Source organism: Trachinotus anak, unplaced genomic scaffold, assembly GCF_046630095.1.
Source record: "Trachinotus anak isolate AG129_WGS33_773 ecotype Australia unplaced genomic scaffold, CSIRO_AGI_Tana_v1 ptg000009l, whole genome shotgun sequence".
Classification (NCBI taxonomy): Eukaryota; Metazoa; Chordata; class Actinopteri; order Carangiformes; family Carangidae; genus Trachinotus; species Trachinotus anak.
In genome coordinates this window covers 14,134,965-14,149,648 of record NW_027273860.1, presented here as the reverse complement: position 1 = coordinate 14,149,648, position 14,684 = coordinate 14,134,965, and the positions used below count along the sequence as shown (strand labels likewise).

Here is a 14,684-nt window from a genome sequence, read left to right as displayed (position 1 = left end):
GCAGGAGTGAATCCTCTCACTTCCTCTTTCTACTTTTGGCCGTTTGTAACAACAGCAGCAGCATCAGACAAGGGATTACCTAATGATGGAAGAATTGGAAGGTGAGAGAAATTCCCCTCCAGGAGATTTTTTTTTTTAGCTGTTTGGTGGTCAAATCGAGCCCCCAGCCTCTCAGTTTCCATCCTTTTAATTTTGAGGACTTAATGCTGTTTTTGCTCGCCAGTTTTGATAGCGACCTCTTTTTTTGTTTGGAATTTAGCCCATGTAATGCTAGGTAACGCCAGGGCCAAAGATGAAACTAGCTGCTGCCTGTCTCTGTATGGGTGTGATCCCTACGTTAGCCGCCGTCGCTATCCAGTGTTAGCCTGCTGCTAACTAATGAAGCTTTAAATGAATTAAACCACCGTTTTGCAAATTACCGTCGGATGTTATATTTCTTGAACAGTGCCTACCGTTATACCGGGGGCAGGGATATAAAAACCAGCGTTAAGAATCAATAACCTCATCTACCGTCTGACTGCCTGTGTCTGTTTTCAGTGTTTGGAAAGTACTGACAGAATCCTTGCAAAATAAAAGAAAATCAAGGCAACGATATATGACACAGTAGTTGGGTAAATGTGCCAACAACAATGCCTAAAACACAATTTGTGAGAGCGAAACTAAACGTTTGTCATATACCAGATATTGATTGTTAGTTTGTGTGACTTGTTTTGTTTTTTTTGTTTTTTTTTTCTTGTAAAACACATCTCATTGAATCAATAAATCAAGGATGGCCAGGTGTGCACCATTTCTATTCCCCATGATATTTAACCCTCTTCACTACACACTATCTGTTATTTTTGCAGACAGTGAAGCTCCCCCTGCTGAGGATCTGACTCAATGCGACTCCTGTAAAAGATGGTTCTTCCCTAAAGTCCTGGTAAAAAATCACCCCCCTGGTCTATACAGAGCAGTGTTGTGAGAGCAAGCCCCTGAAATGAAAATGCAGTGGATTTGGTTCAATCAAAATTGTCCTTTGTTCTTATGGTCAATATACTGTGCTAAAAAAAATGAATTTGTTGTGTTGAGTATGCAGTAAGATATGCTGAGGTTATTGTGGTTACAATATTTTTGGCAGTGATTATCAGCTGACAGGATGTCAGCTGTTTGGATAATAATGTGTCCTTGACTACAATCCAAATAGCCAGCAGGGCCATGTGGAAGATGAGAGTTTTGATGAAGCTATTTGGTAAAGCAAATGTGTGAAATTTTGGACTACATGATTTAAAAGTCTGACTAAGGATCTGGTCTAGTGATAAAATGTATTGTTGTCAAATTTAATTTTGGGAGCTGTGCACATTATAGATAATGGCTGCTATGTAACACAGTTTGTTACCAAGGATTCAAACAAAATACAAATGCCAGATTTTCACATTTAAGCAATTTCAATGGGCTAATTTTTATCAGTGAGATTGATGCATTATTGAAATGACTTATAACACTTATTTGTAATTGGCTTATTGTGTAAAGTGTGTTGTATATATGATGATATTATATATATTTACTGTAGTAGTTATACACATGGATAAAGATGATTAGGATGCATATTTTCTTTGCCAACACTGTGTTTGCTTGTATTCTTACTTTACCACTTTAATGTGACTAAAACACAATATATCAGCTTGATTTTACCACATCAAAGCTACAATGATCCAGTAAGTTATTGAAAGATATTGTTTCCTAGTAATGCAAATAGACACATTAGTGCACTTCCACAAGCACTAAGCCTCATTAGCTGACAATGGCTGCATGGTGCATTAGTTACTGAAGTAGTAAGATATGATAAGGACAGTCTTATCTTATTACTTTTGTTGGCATGTAACTGTGAAGGGATGTGTGTTTGTGTCTACATTAGGAGTTCAAACGGTTTGAAAAAAATTGATTGCAGAATTCTGTAGAATATTGATGGTGTTAATGTTACGCAAGCAGCTACAACTTAGTTTAAAAGAAGTGTTTGCATTATTATTTAGCACAGAAATCACATTTGTCTTGCTTCTGTTTAAGTTAGGTTTGTTTAGGCTAGGTTACTTTATTTGTACCTGTGGGTAAATTTGGTGTGCAGTAAAAAGAGTCATTAGTCTTACACATACACGTTTAACAATCAGCGCAGACAACACCATGTCCACAAGGTAAATGAAAATAAATGAATACATTAATTAAACTTTGCTTCTATACAGTGTACAACTTATTTATATGACTGATGGGTGCTGCAACAAAGCTCGTTTTGTTCTGTACTGACCTTGAACCCTGGTCCAGAAGGAGGAAGGCTTTTTGCCTCTTTAAAAAAAAAAAAAAAAGTTTTGAACCTGTGGTAGAATAAATTAAAGGTACGAATCTGAAACAATATCAACTGTACAAGAAGTTTTACAGTGTGTCGTTATTACTTCTTTTCTCTCCCTGCAGGAGAGGCATGCTAAAATCTGCCAAAAGTCAACAACAAAAAGGAGGAAGGTTTTTGACTCCAGTAGACAGAGAGCTGAGGGCACAGACATCCCCACACTCAAACCTATCAAACCAAAGGTAAGGCCACAGCTGAGGAAGGGGAAGGGAATCCAACAAAGACCAGAGTTCAGTTACATTAATGATTTAAAGAAAAAACTGCTCAGAATTGCACATCTCAGAAACTCTGTCAGAAACTTGATGAATTTAAGTTGAATTTCACATTGTCACTGACTGTTACACATTCTTGTCATTAAATTGCTTATAAATGTATTTTGTTAAGGTAATGGTAATCTACTTTCATGATAAAAAAGGACTCATCTATCTTTAACCTGAGGCCATTCCTTAATTTATCGTTCCAGAGTAAATATTTAAGAGTAATTCATGGGTTGGACAGTGCTATTTTCAATATAATATTCCATATCACAAGCCAAGATACTGTAGATTTTCAGGCCACACAGCAAATCTGCTGCCTTATTCATAACCTTGTTTACTCTGGTTCAAGGGAACAATTCCTATTGTTTACATTAAACTCAACAGTGGCTTTAGAAAGTTGTCAGACCCCCTTTGTAGACTTAATTCTATTACAGAGTTTTACACTCGCACTCAATATCCCATAATGACAAAGTGATCATGTTTTTAGAAAAGTTTGGAAATTTATTAAAAATAAAAAAACTGAAATCTCTCATTTACAAAAGTCAGACCCTTAATGCAGTACTTTGAAGGCCCTAGTTACAGCTTTGAGTTTTCCGGGGTCTTCAAGCAATGCACACCTGGATCTGGGCAGTTTATCTGGTTCTTCCAGGAAGATCCTTTCAGGGTCCATCAGATTGACTGTGAACTTCCATCTTCAGGTCTCTCCGCAGATTTTCTACGGGGTCTAAGTCTGGGCTTTGGTTGGGCCACAGGACAGTCACTCCAGTACCCGGTATTATTTGGGCCCCAGTGCTAAATTATTAAAGACCGTAGTATCAACAATCAGTTCTGCGCTCTGAACTTGAGAAATGAAGACCCAGCTGTTAGTGACAATGGTGGTTTCAGTTTTTGAGTTTTAATACATTTGCAAAAAAAAAAAACATGTTTCCAAATGTTCACGATGAGTTATTGAAAGAAAATGTTCATCCATAAATCAAAAATTCACAAGACAATAAAGTGTGAAGAGATGCCACCTTTTGGAAGCCAAAGTAGGTCAAGGGAACCCAGAAGGAATCAGCTGTTCAAATTAGCTCAACATGATGATCATCGCTGTGGCACGTCTAATGTTTTGAATCTTTGCTGTCCCTTGTAGGACACTCAGTATTTTGTGTTTGCAGATTATTGTGTAAACCACTTTCAATTGTATTTCAGTCACAAAGTTCATCTGCTACTGAGAAAGTAAGTTGATTTGTCTTTTTTTCGTTTGTCCGTTCTTTTTTTTTTTTATAAATGATTCGCAACCACACAATTGCTACAGAGCCTTTCACTCACTCTTTGTAGCGCTATAGTGATTTCCTTGCTGTGAGACATTGGTTCGAATATTCTGGAGGCCTGTCAACTCCTACCGGTGGTGGTAATTTAAAACGCAAAATCACATTCCTACCTACATTCTTCAACTGACAATATTAAAATGTATCGCATTATATTTTCACTTCCTTCTACTATTGCTATCTTCTATCTCTTGTGGCTGTACCATTATTATTCCTTTGAATGTGTTGTAGATTAAAATTACCAGAGCTCAGTAATATGGCTCTGTCTTTGTGCCCAGTTTGAAATCTATTGTCTGCCAACCATCAGGTTTCTATTATTACATTATCATAGAAAATTTCAGGCCCAAGTAAGAGAGGAATAATAATGTGACTATTGACGTTTTGGCCAAGAGAACATTTCAGGTTACATCTGGCTTTTGGGCATCCTGGTGGCTCAATAACACGTAGGGAGAAACTAGAGACGCTAAGAGAGAAACAAGGTGACCTTGTTTTCAAAACGTCCAGTCAGCTCAGTCAGTAATGATGACACACTCATCATCATTCATGATAGTCGTGAAAGCACACCAGGATGGGCAGGTCAGCTGGTTCAAACGTGCTGTTTTAAGCATCACCTCTGTGTTGCCTCTTGCCAGGCAGAGCCGCCTAAGAAACCATCCAATTGGCGCAGGAAACACGAGGACTTCATTGCTACCATCCGGGCCGCCAAGGCCCTCACTCAGGTCATTAAGGATGGGGGACCATTACCCCCACCTCCTCCTCCTACTTATGACCCAGGTAACACATAGCTCCTGTGATAAGTAAAGAAAATAGAAAGATTTACAGTAAAGATTACAGAATTATTGTTACTGTTTAGAAACTCTGTATAACTGTGATGATAAAACAAAAACAGCTACTTTGCAGAGCCCACGGTTTATTTTTCGATTGTTAATATATCAGGAAGTAATCATAAAAAGATTGTGACACAGTGAAGTAGGAGCTTGTAGGTAATATTAATGACAAAATTATAAATATGGGCTCAGATGAAATGGTAGCTTATTTCATTGAGTTTACACTTGCAAAAGAAACACACTCAATTTCTCTCTATGTACTGGATTTACGTGATAAAAGGCAATTTATAGCAGGTTTTACCATGGTATATTGTCTCACCACCTGTTTGGTCTTCAGACTATATTCAGTGCCCTTACTGTCAGCGGAGGTTTAACGAGAGTGCGGCTGACAGACACATCAAGTTCTGCCAGGAGCAGGCGGCCCGTATGCCCAACAAGGGCAAGTTAGGAGATACCAAGAAGCCTCCTGGTCGCACACAGGTACACACTCGCAGAGACCGCTCTGGTGACAATTTGTGTTTTTGTTGGAAATATTATTTCTTTTACTTGAGTTGAAATACACCTGTATATAACACTTTTCTCACTATAAATCTGGTTTGGATTGTTTTTAAACATAAAACATTCAAACATGCACTGCGGTGACTGGGGAGTTATTTTGGCAGCCAATAAGAACAGCAAGGTCCAAAGACCTCTGCTTTTTCCATCATAGTGCATAAACCTCATTGATGGCCACTGATCATTTTGTCATGTAGGTTTGCCAGTGTGCTATTATTTATAACAGATCTGTGCAAGTCAATCAGTTTTTTCCATTTTTATGGTTTACTCAGATTTCCCCCCTCTGCAGTTTTGTGTGTTATTACACACATTAGGTGAGCCAGACCATCACAGTGTTTGCATGTATCACAGTACATACCATTTACACTCATGCACAACCACCAACCACACTCCATGCACAGTTACCTGTAGTCAAGAAGGCTACCATATAGGGATACATGATGTATGTCTTTTGTTTCAGTGTCTCCAGGTAGAGTGACAATATTAATGCTTTGCATCCTATGACATGTAATGTTGTGCATTGTGTACTTTATTTTGTATTATATTATTGTGTATTTATTTAGTGTCGTTCTGTCTTCAGTACAAGCCTCCTGCTACTGTGAAGAAGGCCAACTCTCCTGCTGTGTCAACCATCCCCTCAGCCTCCTCTCGTTTACCCCAGAGATCAGGCCTTGGACAGCCCACTGGTAAGACAGGACACAGCTGTGTTGACCTCTATCTTTTCTAAATTTGAAACAGATTTTCAATTGAAATTGCTTGAAAAATGAAGTTTTTCTTAGGCCAGGCTAAATTGATTACATGGACTACAGTAACACTCACACTGTCTTGTATTACTCTCATTATTTCTCTCACCATGTCTCTCTCGCTCCAGGAATCCCCTCTAGTAAGGTCTCCTCTGCAGGTTCAGTGAGGAGTAATCCCTCTGGCCTCACAAGCCCTCCGTCAGGGTCAGTGCACACTTTATTTTTAATAATGCAGGTTAAACTAGACATGTCGAAGGTGTAGCTCAGTTATTTAAAATGCACTGATGACTAAGCAGTACCTTTATTTTTACCCTTTAAAAAGTAAAAATAAATGTTTCGTAAAAAAAGTCATGTTTCGTCAAGCATTTGTTGGTTCTGTTTAAATTCTTGCACCTGTACTTACAGCCTAGATAATTTTGCATTATGTCTCAAGTCAGAATAAAAACCACAAAGGGACTGAAAAATAAGTTAAGGGAGTTTGCCTGATAAATAAGTTAAATCAATAAAGAACTTGATTAAACTTTTTCACTTTTTATGTCTTTGCTTTGGTATGCAAGACATTTTGTCTCCATGGTATTTAGCCAGGATCATTTAATTACAATAACTTAACATCAAAAGATGATTTAAGCTTCATAATTACACTGCAGGTTCACCTTTCTAGAGATTATCTGATTGAGTTGACTGAGCACAAGCACGTGAAGTGCTTGAAGCCTGTTACTGAAAAAAGACTGAATTTCTTTAACTCATCATAGCTCAGTAACAAAAGTAGTAGCAATTCTAACCATTCATTAAAAATGTATATTCTCGTAATATCATTATGCTATTTATTTAGTGTTTTCTGCTAACTATATTATCTTTTCTAGACAAGACTGTTGATATAAAAATATTCAATACTGTGACTGACAGATGAACAGATCAGTAGAAATGTGTTTATACAGTAGCAAGAAAAAGTAAATGAACCTGTTGGAATTATCCACAAATTTCTGTATAAATTTGTATTAAAATATGGTCATATCTTCATCTAAGATGCAATTATGAACAAACACAATCTATTTTAACTAATAACACACAAATCATTGTGTTTTTCTTGTTCATATTTAATACGTCATTCAAACATTAATGGTGAGGAAAGGGCACATTAAAACATCATCCCAGTGTCGAAGTAGGGTGGATCATGTAGCATCATGATTTGGGGCTTTGCTGCCTCTGGGCAGCTCGACGACATCGAGGGGGAAAGTGAATTCCCAAGTTTCTGGAGGTTTCTAACAGGGTAATGTCAGGGTGGCTGTCCACCTGCTGAAGCTCAATAGGAGCTGGGTGATGCAGCAGGACAATGACTCTAAACATCAAAGTAAATCTACTACAAACTGACTACAAATAAATAAAATCCACATTTTGGAGTGGCCCACTCAGAGCCGAGATCTTCACCCCATAGAGATGCTGTGGAATAAGCTCAGAGAGCCGCTTACACCAGACATCCTAAGAATGTGTCTGAGCAGAAGCAGCTCTGTAGGAAGAATGGTCCAAACCCGAGGTCATTGCTGCCAAAGGAGATTTGACCAAGGGTTCACTAGCTTTTTCCAAAAGCATTGTTATATATTATTTATATAATGGATGCGTTCAATAAAGACATTAAAGGTTAGAACCAGTTGTGTGTAATTTGCTTAAGCGTATTGTGTTTGTCTGTAGCTGTGGATGATGATGGGAAACTAGGTAGTTTCAGAGGGTTTAAGCTTTAATGGATGTTTTGAACTTGACATTTGCGCTACAAACACAGCCCCACAGATGGTATGCATTTGACACATCTTTTGTCTCTCTTCTCTTTTGTTTTTCTTTATTCCTCTGTTAGTGTGGGAAGTAAGACGCGAGCAGCGAGCTCTGGCTATGGCTCTGCAAGGAACACTCACTCTGGAATAGGACTCAACAAGAAGAAAGTAGACACCTATATATCAAGGTTAGCTAACTCGCAAGGACATTTGCTCCACAGAAAGTCAGCAAGAATTAATGAAAAATCACCATATGGTGTTATGAAACTGTACTGACTTCCTGTGGTTTGGTGGTGTATTGCATAAAGCTCATGGGTCTGTTCTGGTCCCACTGAGTCACCTTGTTATATAAACACACGCTTACTTGGGAATTTTACAAAATTACCCTCTTAGAGATGCTTTAAGAACTGCAATTAAATTTAAGTTAAATTTATTTAGATTTTATTTTAATCTATTTTTTCAGGTTTCCTTGGTTCATGTGCATGCTCTGACAGAATGGTACCGTAAACAAAGGAATGTTTATAGCTTGCAGTTATGTTTTATAAATGGTTATGCAAGTCATACAGCTCCAGGCTCTGATTAGTTTACGGTAATGTCTTTGTGAAAAAAAAACTGTAAGTTTAATTAAGCTGAAATTTGTGACAATACAGCTAGCGTGGATAATTACTTGCAGTCCACCTTGTAGGAAAGCCAAAGTATTTTAATATGGAACTGATATTCCTATCTATAAAACTAAAACATTTATTTAAACCACTTAAAGGGATTTAAAGTTATATTTTGTTTGTATGTTGTATCACTGTCATATGGACTCCGTTGATGCTCATAATAAATTTTGTTGCTGTTTTTAGAGTACCTTAAAATCTTCTAATAATCAACCATTAACAACATTACCAGCAGTAATTAAAATATTATTATTAACAAGTTAATATACATCAATTCTAACCTTGCTGTTGATCGTCTTTGTTGAATTTCTCAGGAATGATGTCGATGGTAGGAACGAAGTCGACAACGGCGGAATGAAAAGCAAGTTCTGCCACGCTTGTGGGACCAAGTACCCTGTTGAGTCCGCCAAATTCTGCTGTGAGTGTGGGGTCAGGAGGATGTGTATCTGACGGCTCTCAGAAAGAGGAGAAAGTAGAGGAAAGTAGAGATACACACAGGCACTCAAGCTAGCATCAGAGAGTTTCATCAAAACTCATGAGAATTTTACAACCATCCATTATACCCTGTGTTTTCATACTTGGGTCTAGTTTCACAGCGGTAAAGTGGCGTAATCTGCAGACAGCTCTATGGTGCTGTTTCCTTTTCTAAGGTGAATCTAAATAAAGCTGTTAAAGGTTAGGGTCAGGGAAATGGTTGGTACATATTATAACCAGGTCTTGCAGTCCTGCTGAATAGTGTACAAGTTCAAAGTAGTACAAATTCTGCCCTTTTTCATAACACAAATATAACTGCCTAGCTGGTATAAAGCAATGTTAAAGTGATCATTTTCAGCAGCTCATATGAATGACACAGGAAGAACCCACACAGCTCATAAATGCTGCAGGATTTGCTCACAACATTGCTGCTGTTTCCAGCAACTCATTCACATTATTGCTGTGAAACTAGAGGGATTAAGAATTTGTAATAAGGAAAAAAAAAACTTTTCCAATTATTTTTTTTTTTTCGTCATGGGAAATAATTTGGTCTGAGTTGGTATTATTACAAAATCTTAATTTTAGAATAATAAGAAGAGTACCCTGTAGAGTCTGTATCAGCAATTAAAGCCATCGGTGCATCCTTAGAAGAAAGTAGAGGAGGAAAGATGTGTAAGAGTGTCGATACAAGAGGTGGGTTGTAAAATGTGAAAAAGGAGGTAGAATAGAAGTGTTGGATAGATCATTTGAGGTAGGAGTGATTACCCCTGTATCTCAGTCCCCTGTCAACTGTGATTTGAAATGCATCACTTATTGCCATCTGTCTCTACTTCCTCAAAAACAGAATATGCTACTATTGAAGTGCAATATGATTAACTACTGAAGAAAACAATGTGTTTTTCTAAAAGCAGAATTTTGGATGTCACTTTGGTTTGGCAGGGGCCGGTCCAAAAATGAACTAACCATTAAAAGTCAGTGCTCCCTTTACCGCCACCTTACAGGCAGAGTTCGTTACCAGCTCTCTTAATGTTACCATCATAGGCCTGATGTCTCTAGACAAATGTAGCATTCAGTCTCTTAAATTCCCTCTCATTTTATACAATGAAATGAGTTATTTATTTTCTTATCCCCTTTCATTTTCACTGAATGAACAATGACTGCATCTTTCGTTAATGTTCTACAGAATTAAAATGTGTTTTTATTTGAAATGGTATGAAACCTAAATGCACCTGAACATGTTGCAGTTTCTTTTCCTTGAAAGCTTGTCTGTTGAGTCAGTATTCAATATATTCATGTATTTAGGATCAAAAGTACAGTAACACTACAGTCATTAGAAATGCTCTGTATGGGTATGGTCAATATTTCTGCTTGATATAACAGACACTATTTGTGACCCCACATATTCATTTACGGGTGGGACGGTCTGTGAAAGGCCTTGACTTGAGGTGCATAGTTAATATTCATTAACTCTTATTGGCCATTTAACAGCGATTAGGCATGAAAATGTTTAAGAAGTAAGACATTTGCTCCAAGTTCCAAGAAGCAACTGATATTATCTTACATGACAGATAATATTTAAACAGACTGGACAGATGTGTTTTCCTGTACTGATGACAACACTTGTTAGCCTGGATACCTGGTTGTGCACTTAATGCCATGTATATCCACCGTCAATAAACTTCCATTAAGACAGCTTTGATGGAGTTGTGAGAGTGTCTGTTGAAGAGAGAGGAAGTAGAAAACAGTATGAAAATGTAAATTATTAAGGGGAATAAGTACAAAGTGACGCATGAGCCTTTGCATTGTTGTAGATATAAATATATTTGCAATACATATTCCATGGGTCATAAACAATATTAGTTGCTCTAAGTGTTAAAAACATAACATTTTACAAACAGAAATTGGCTACATGATAATGCATTGCTTATGGCCCCTGACAGGAAGAGAAAATAGCTGCTCCACTGAAAGTGGGAGCTGGAACTATCAACAAAGTCTGCATGCTTGTTTCTTTCTTTTTTTTTTTTTTTTTTTTAAGCATTTTTAGTGATTATGATGATATGATGATGATGATGAATCAACAAATAGCATATTTAACAGTTATGAAAAACTATAAATGTGGCAGTTGAGCATATTGCCTCCCCAAGCTACAGCACATTGTTGGTAGGTTTTTTTTTTTGTTTTTTTTTTTTAAATTAGGCAGGTACTGTATGTGACAAGACAGCTTCTTTATGTGCATCCCAGAACAGAGTCACGCCTGTGAGACAAACTCAACCATCTGTGGCAGAATGTGGTGTTAATATATCAATCATACTCAATGATTAATCAATGCCATGTCATCTTAAGAAGAGCACCGATGACCTGACGGACGGCCTAAAACAACTCCCAAGACAAAAAAACAGAGAAGCTTTAGATAACAGAGATAACAAAGATGTGCCAGGGCTGGTCTCTCTAATCCAAAGTGAAAGCAAAATTATGTGAGCACCTTAATATTTCCTGGTCATGCTTGAGCACCCATCCGCTCAATACTAAGTGCAAGTAAATGTCATAACATATTCTTTACAATCTAATTGCTTTGAAAGGTTCCTTGTCACTTAATCTTACAAAATAGTTTCCCTTTTGTACACACCTTCAAAACCATACAACAGCTTCTTTGTTTGGTGCATCATGCACTGTTAATGGAGTCATTTGTTTGAATTCTACACGGCAGTGGGTGGTACATGCAGTACACAGCTGCTTACATTGCATGTCACAGTCCAGTACGGCCTTGGAGCTTTCTTTTCCAAGTTGGCTTGATAGCTTGTTTCTGCATAGCTTGGAAACTTATCTGAAGAGTCAGTTGTCATACAACACGCAAAACAGCCGCAAGAGATATATACTAGTACTTGACAGGATAGCTTAAATGAAGTGGGAGCTTCCTCTTGCATAATCCAATGAAGAGCTGTATAATACAGAAGAGCTGCAGGTTTTCTTTTTTTTTTTTTTTGCTTCACAGTGTGGTTGACTGTGGTCTCAGGTGTCCATTAATAGAGTATTGAGCATCTCATAGCATTCAGTCATGGTAGACAGGATTGCCTTGGCTTTGCAGAGATTTTTAATCTCCTTGCTCTTTCTCTGATCGTTCCGCCTTTGTCTTGTTGCCGTCTTCGACCTCGTGCTGGGTTCGTTAGTCTAGTCAAGAGATTTCAACACACAAACACAGTGTGCTAATTAGTATTCAGTCCTTTTAATGAGATGAGTTCTGTCCTATAACTGATATACATTTAAATTGATCTCATGAACATATGTTAGGTATCATGCTAAAGTATAATTATATAATAATTTTATAATTTATAATCCTTATCACTGTAAACTGAAACAAGGCTCACTCTGCACGGTAAAACAAATCAAAGTCTGACCTCAGAATATCATTCTGCTTCTAATGTAGGGGTTTGATGGTTTGACGGTTTGATCAAAGTGCAGTTCAGGTATATTTGATCATATTCAAACCAGCCATGTTAGAGTGTGAATCAGTGTTTTAAACCTGTGCTGGTCTTGTTAGACCTGAGGCTCTGACTCAGGCTTCAACTATGAGCCTGAATCATCAAATCTGATTCTGACATCGCAATGTTCAAAATGAAGTACGTGTGAACAGCAGAGTTCATAGTTCTGAACCAGAGGTAAAGATACATACATACAAACATACAAATCTGAATTCATGGTATTCCAGTGTGACTTGTGAAAGCCTTTGTTGAAAATACAGCCAGAGTGAGCAAAAAACCTAGAATAGGTTTTGCACATACACTTTCTGCTGTAACTTGCCCCTGCCTGGAACTAAGTTAACTAGTACAGGAAACAAATAGGCTCATGTTTGGATACACTCACAGAGCCGACTGGCCATGTAAGCTATCAGTGAGTCACCCACTGTGTGTGGCAGAAGGAAACACTGCCGCTTGCCAACATTCCACTGTCTTTGTCAGAAGTTTGCCAGAATCTCACACAGAAACTGAAAGAATTAGTTTCTCAAGTTTGACAGCTTGTTTTAGGCCCTAACTCTAAGTTTCAATAGAGAAGTACACAAGCTACATTTACTAGAAATGGTCATCTATGTTTTAACTGAATCAATTAATGTGACTACACTTACCGGTTTCCCAAGACAAGGGCAGCGTATTGAGTTTATGACAGACATGGCCAGTCCGTCTGTGTGGGAAAACCTTAAATTCTTCATTTTGCAGGTGAGGAAGTGCAGGGTAGTCACAACATTCTGGAGAACAGAGGCACGTGAGTCATTTTGGAACAACTGAATAATACAGTGTGTATCCTCAGTGACCACAAACGTTGAATAACATAATCAACCACCTTTGGCCAGGTGCCATGCATCATAGTGATAATGCAACAGCTGACTGCGTCAAAAGCAGTGCATTGTGCAGTTGGCCAAAGGTTGATGGGTGGACTTTTTTTTTTTTGATGGAGATGTTGCTCTCAGCAAATCCATCACAAAGAAGCTTGTTGGAACTGCCAATCCCCGTTAGGTCCTTTAATGTGTTCATGTATAAAGAAGCTGTGGAAATAGAGATGCTGTTGTATGTAGCTGTGTGTGCACAGTAGCTATCAAATGAAGAGCAACGACAGGGTCTCTGTTTTCATGGTCACTTAGTACCACTGTATGTTTTGATACCATTTCAGGAGCTAGATGAGGAAACATATGTCAAAAAAGCACAACTAATGAACAAAAGCAAACCCTTTTAGCTGACAACTACAAAATAATTATTACTCACTGTGGTGTCTGTGCAGCGACGCAGCTTTTGTTTCAGCTCTGGGCAGGATGAGTTGTGCAGCAAAGCCATAATACTTCCTCTCTTGAATAAATGAGAATATGACAGTGGTCAGTTTTAGTAATAAAACTGAAGCTTTTGCAGAAGGACCAAATCAGGCGTTCATGGGGCAGATAGATTTAAGTCTTTTCATTTTCTTTTTCATGATATGCCCGAAGAAACTGTTGGAAACCTTTTATTGCTTTCAAAGCACGGTTGAGGTTATTTTGAAGGGGGAAGGTGATCTCTTTGGTAATATTTAAAATGTCACACACATTTATAACTTAGAACTCATAGTTGCACGTAGTGGGAAGGGGTCTCCATACAGGAAACATACAAATTGACAGTTTACCTAAAAGAGCCTGAATAGTCTTGATGCAATAAAGTCTTTAGTCAAGTTCTACAAGAGGTTTACACAAAAGCAAAGAATTACTTTCCTCGAATGTATTTTGTGTAATCTATATTATGGTCCCACTGGAATACTGTGAGCACCTGTCTGAACTTTTAAGATACGTATATAATGACCAATTTCCAAAAAACACTCATTAAATTCCTGACCAAACAAGCCTCTTTCCTTGTTAGCTTTAGTTTCCTGCAATGACATTTCAATGAAACTGTACAGTGCATGCACAGAGAATGGTTAACATTTCATATCTGATATTAGGTTGCAACATCTCCAGGGTCTCAGCTGTCTTCAAAGTGTTGCTCTAACTTGTCTGCTTCCCTTTACAGTGTTTATATCTCATCATTAAAGGATACTTGGGTTCAACTTCTCAATGCAATTCATGAAGTCACTTCATACAGTCAGTCTTTTCCGTGCTTGCTCTAAAACACACACTGCACATTTGATCAGACCCCTTGATCCCTTGAGATGTCATTACTCACCTGTATGCTTGCTTCTAACTGAAGGACACCGAAAGTCT

General features: G+C 37.9%; 1 protein-coding gene across 2 annotated transcripts; it reads left to right on the top strand.

Annotated features, from left to right (window-relative positions):
• Nucleotides 1–10,664, top strand: zc2hc1a (zinc finger, C2HC-type containing 1A). 2 transcript variants are annotated; one of them, XM_071485480.1, is made up of 10 exons: nt 5–101; nt 846–919; nt 2,443–2,559; nt 3,826–3,852; nt 4,577–4,718; nt 5,109–5,251; nt 5,907–6,012; nt 6,198–6,273; nt 7,919–8,023; nt 8,812–10,664. In XM_071485480.1, the coding sequence occupies exons 1-10, from the start codon at nt 83–85 to the stop codon at nt 8,945–8,947; spliced, it is 945 nt and encodes a 314-aa protein (XP_071341581.1). In that variant the 5' UTR covers nt 5–82; the 3' UTR covers nt 8,948–10,664. The 2 variants fall into 2 exon arrangements, with proteins under 2 accessions (XP_071341582.1, XP_071341581.1); XM_071485481.1 differs by lacking the exon at nt 3,826–3,852 and having other exon boundaries at nt 1–101.
• The last annotated feature ends 4,020 nt before the right edge of the window (nt 10,665–14,684 follow it).

Bases quoted from the DNA above. Each gene is read 5' to 3' on its own strand.
- zc2hc1a (XM_071485480.1), top strand. The intron at 4,719-5,108 runs GTAACACATAGC...TTTGGTCTTCAG, and splicing joins TCCTCCTACTTATGACCCAG to ACTATATTCAGTGCCCTTAC. The intron at 6,013-6,197 runs GTAAGACAGGAC...CTCTCGCTCCAG, and splicing joins AGGCCTTGGACAGCCCACTG to GAATCCCCTCTAGTAAGGTC.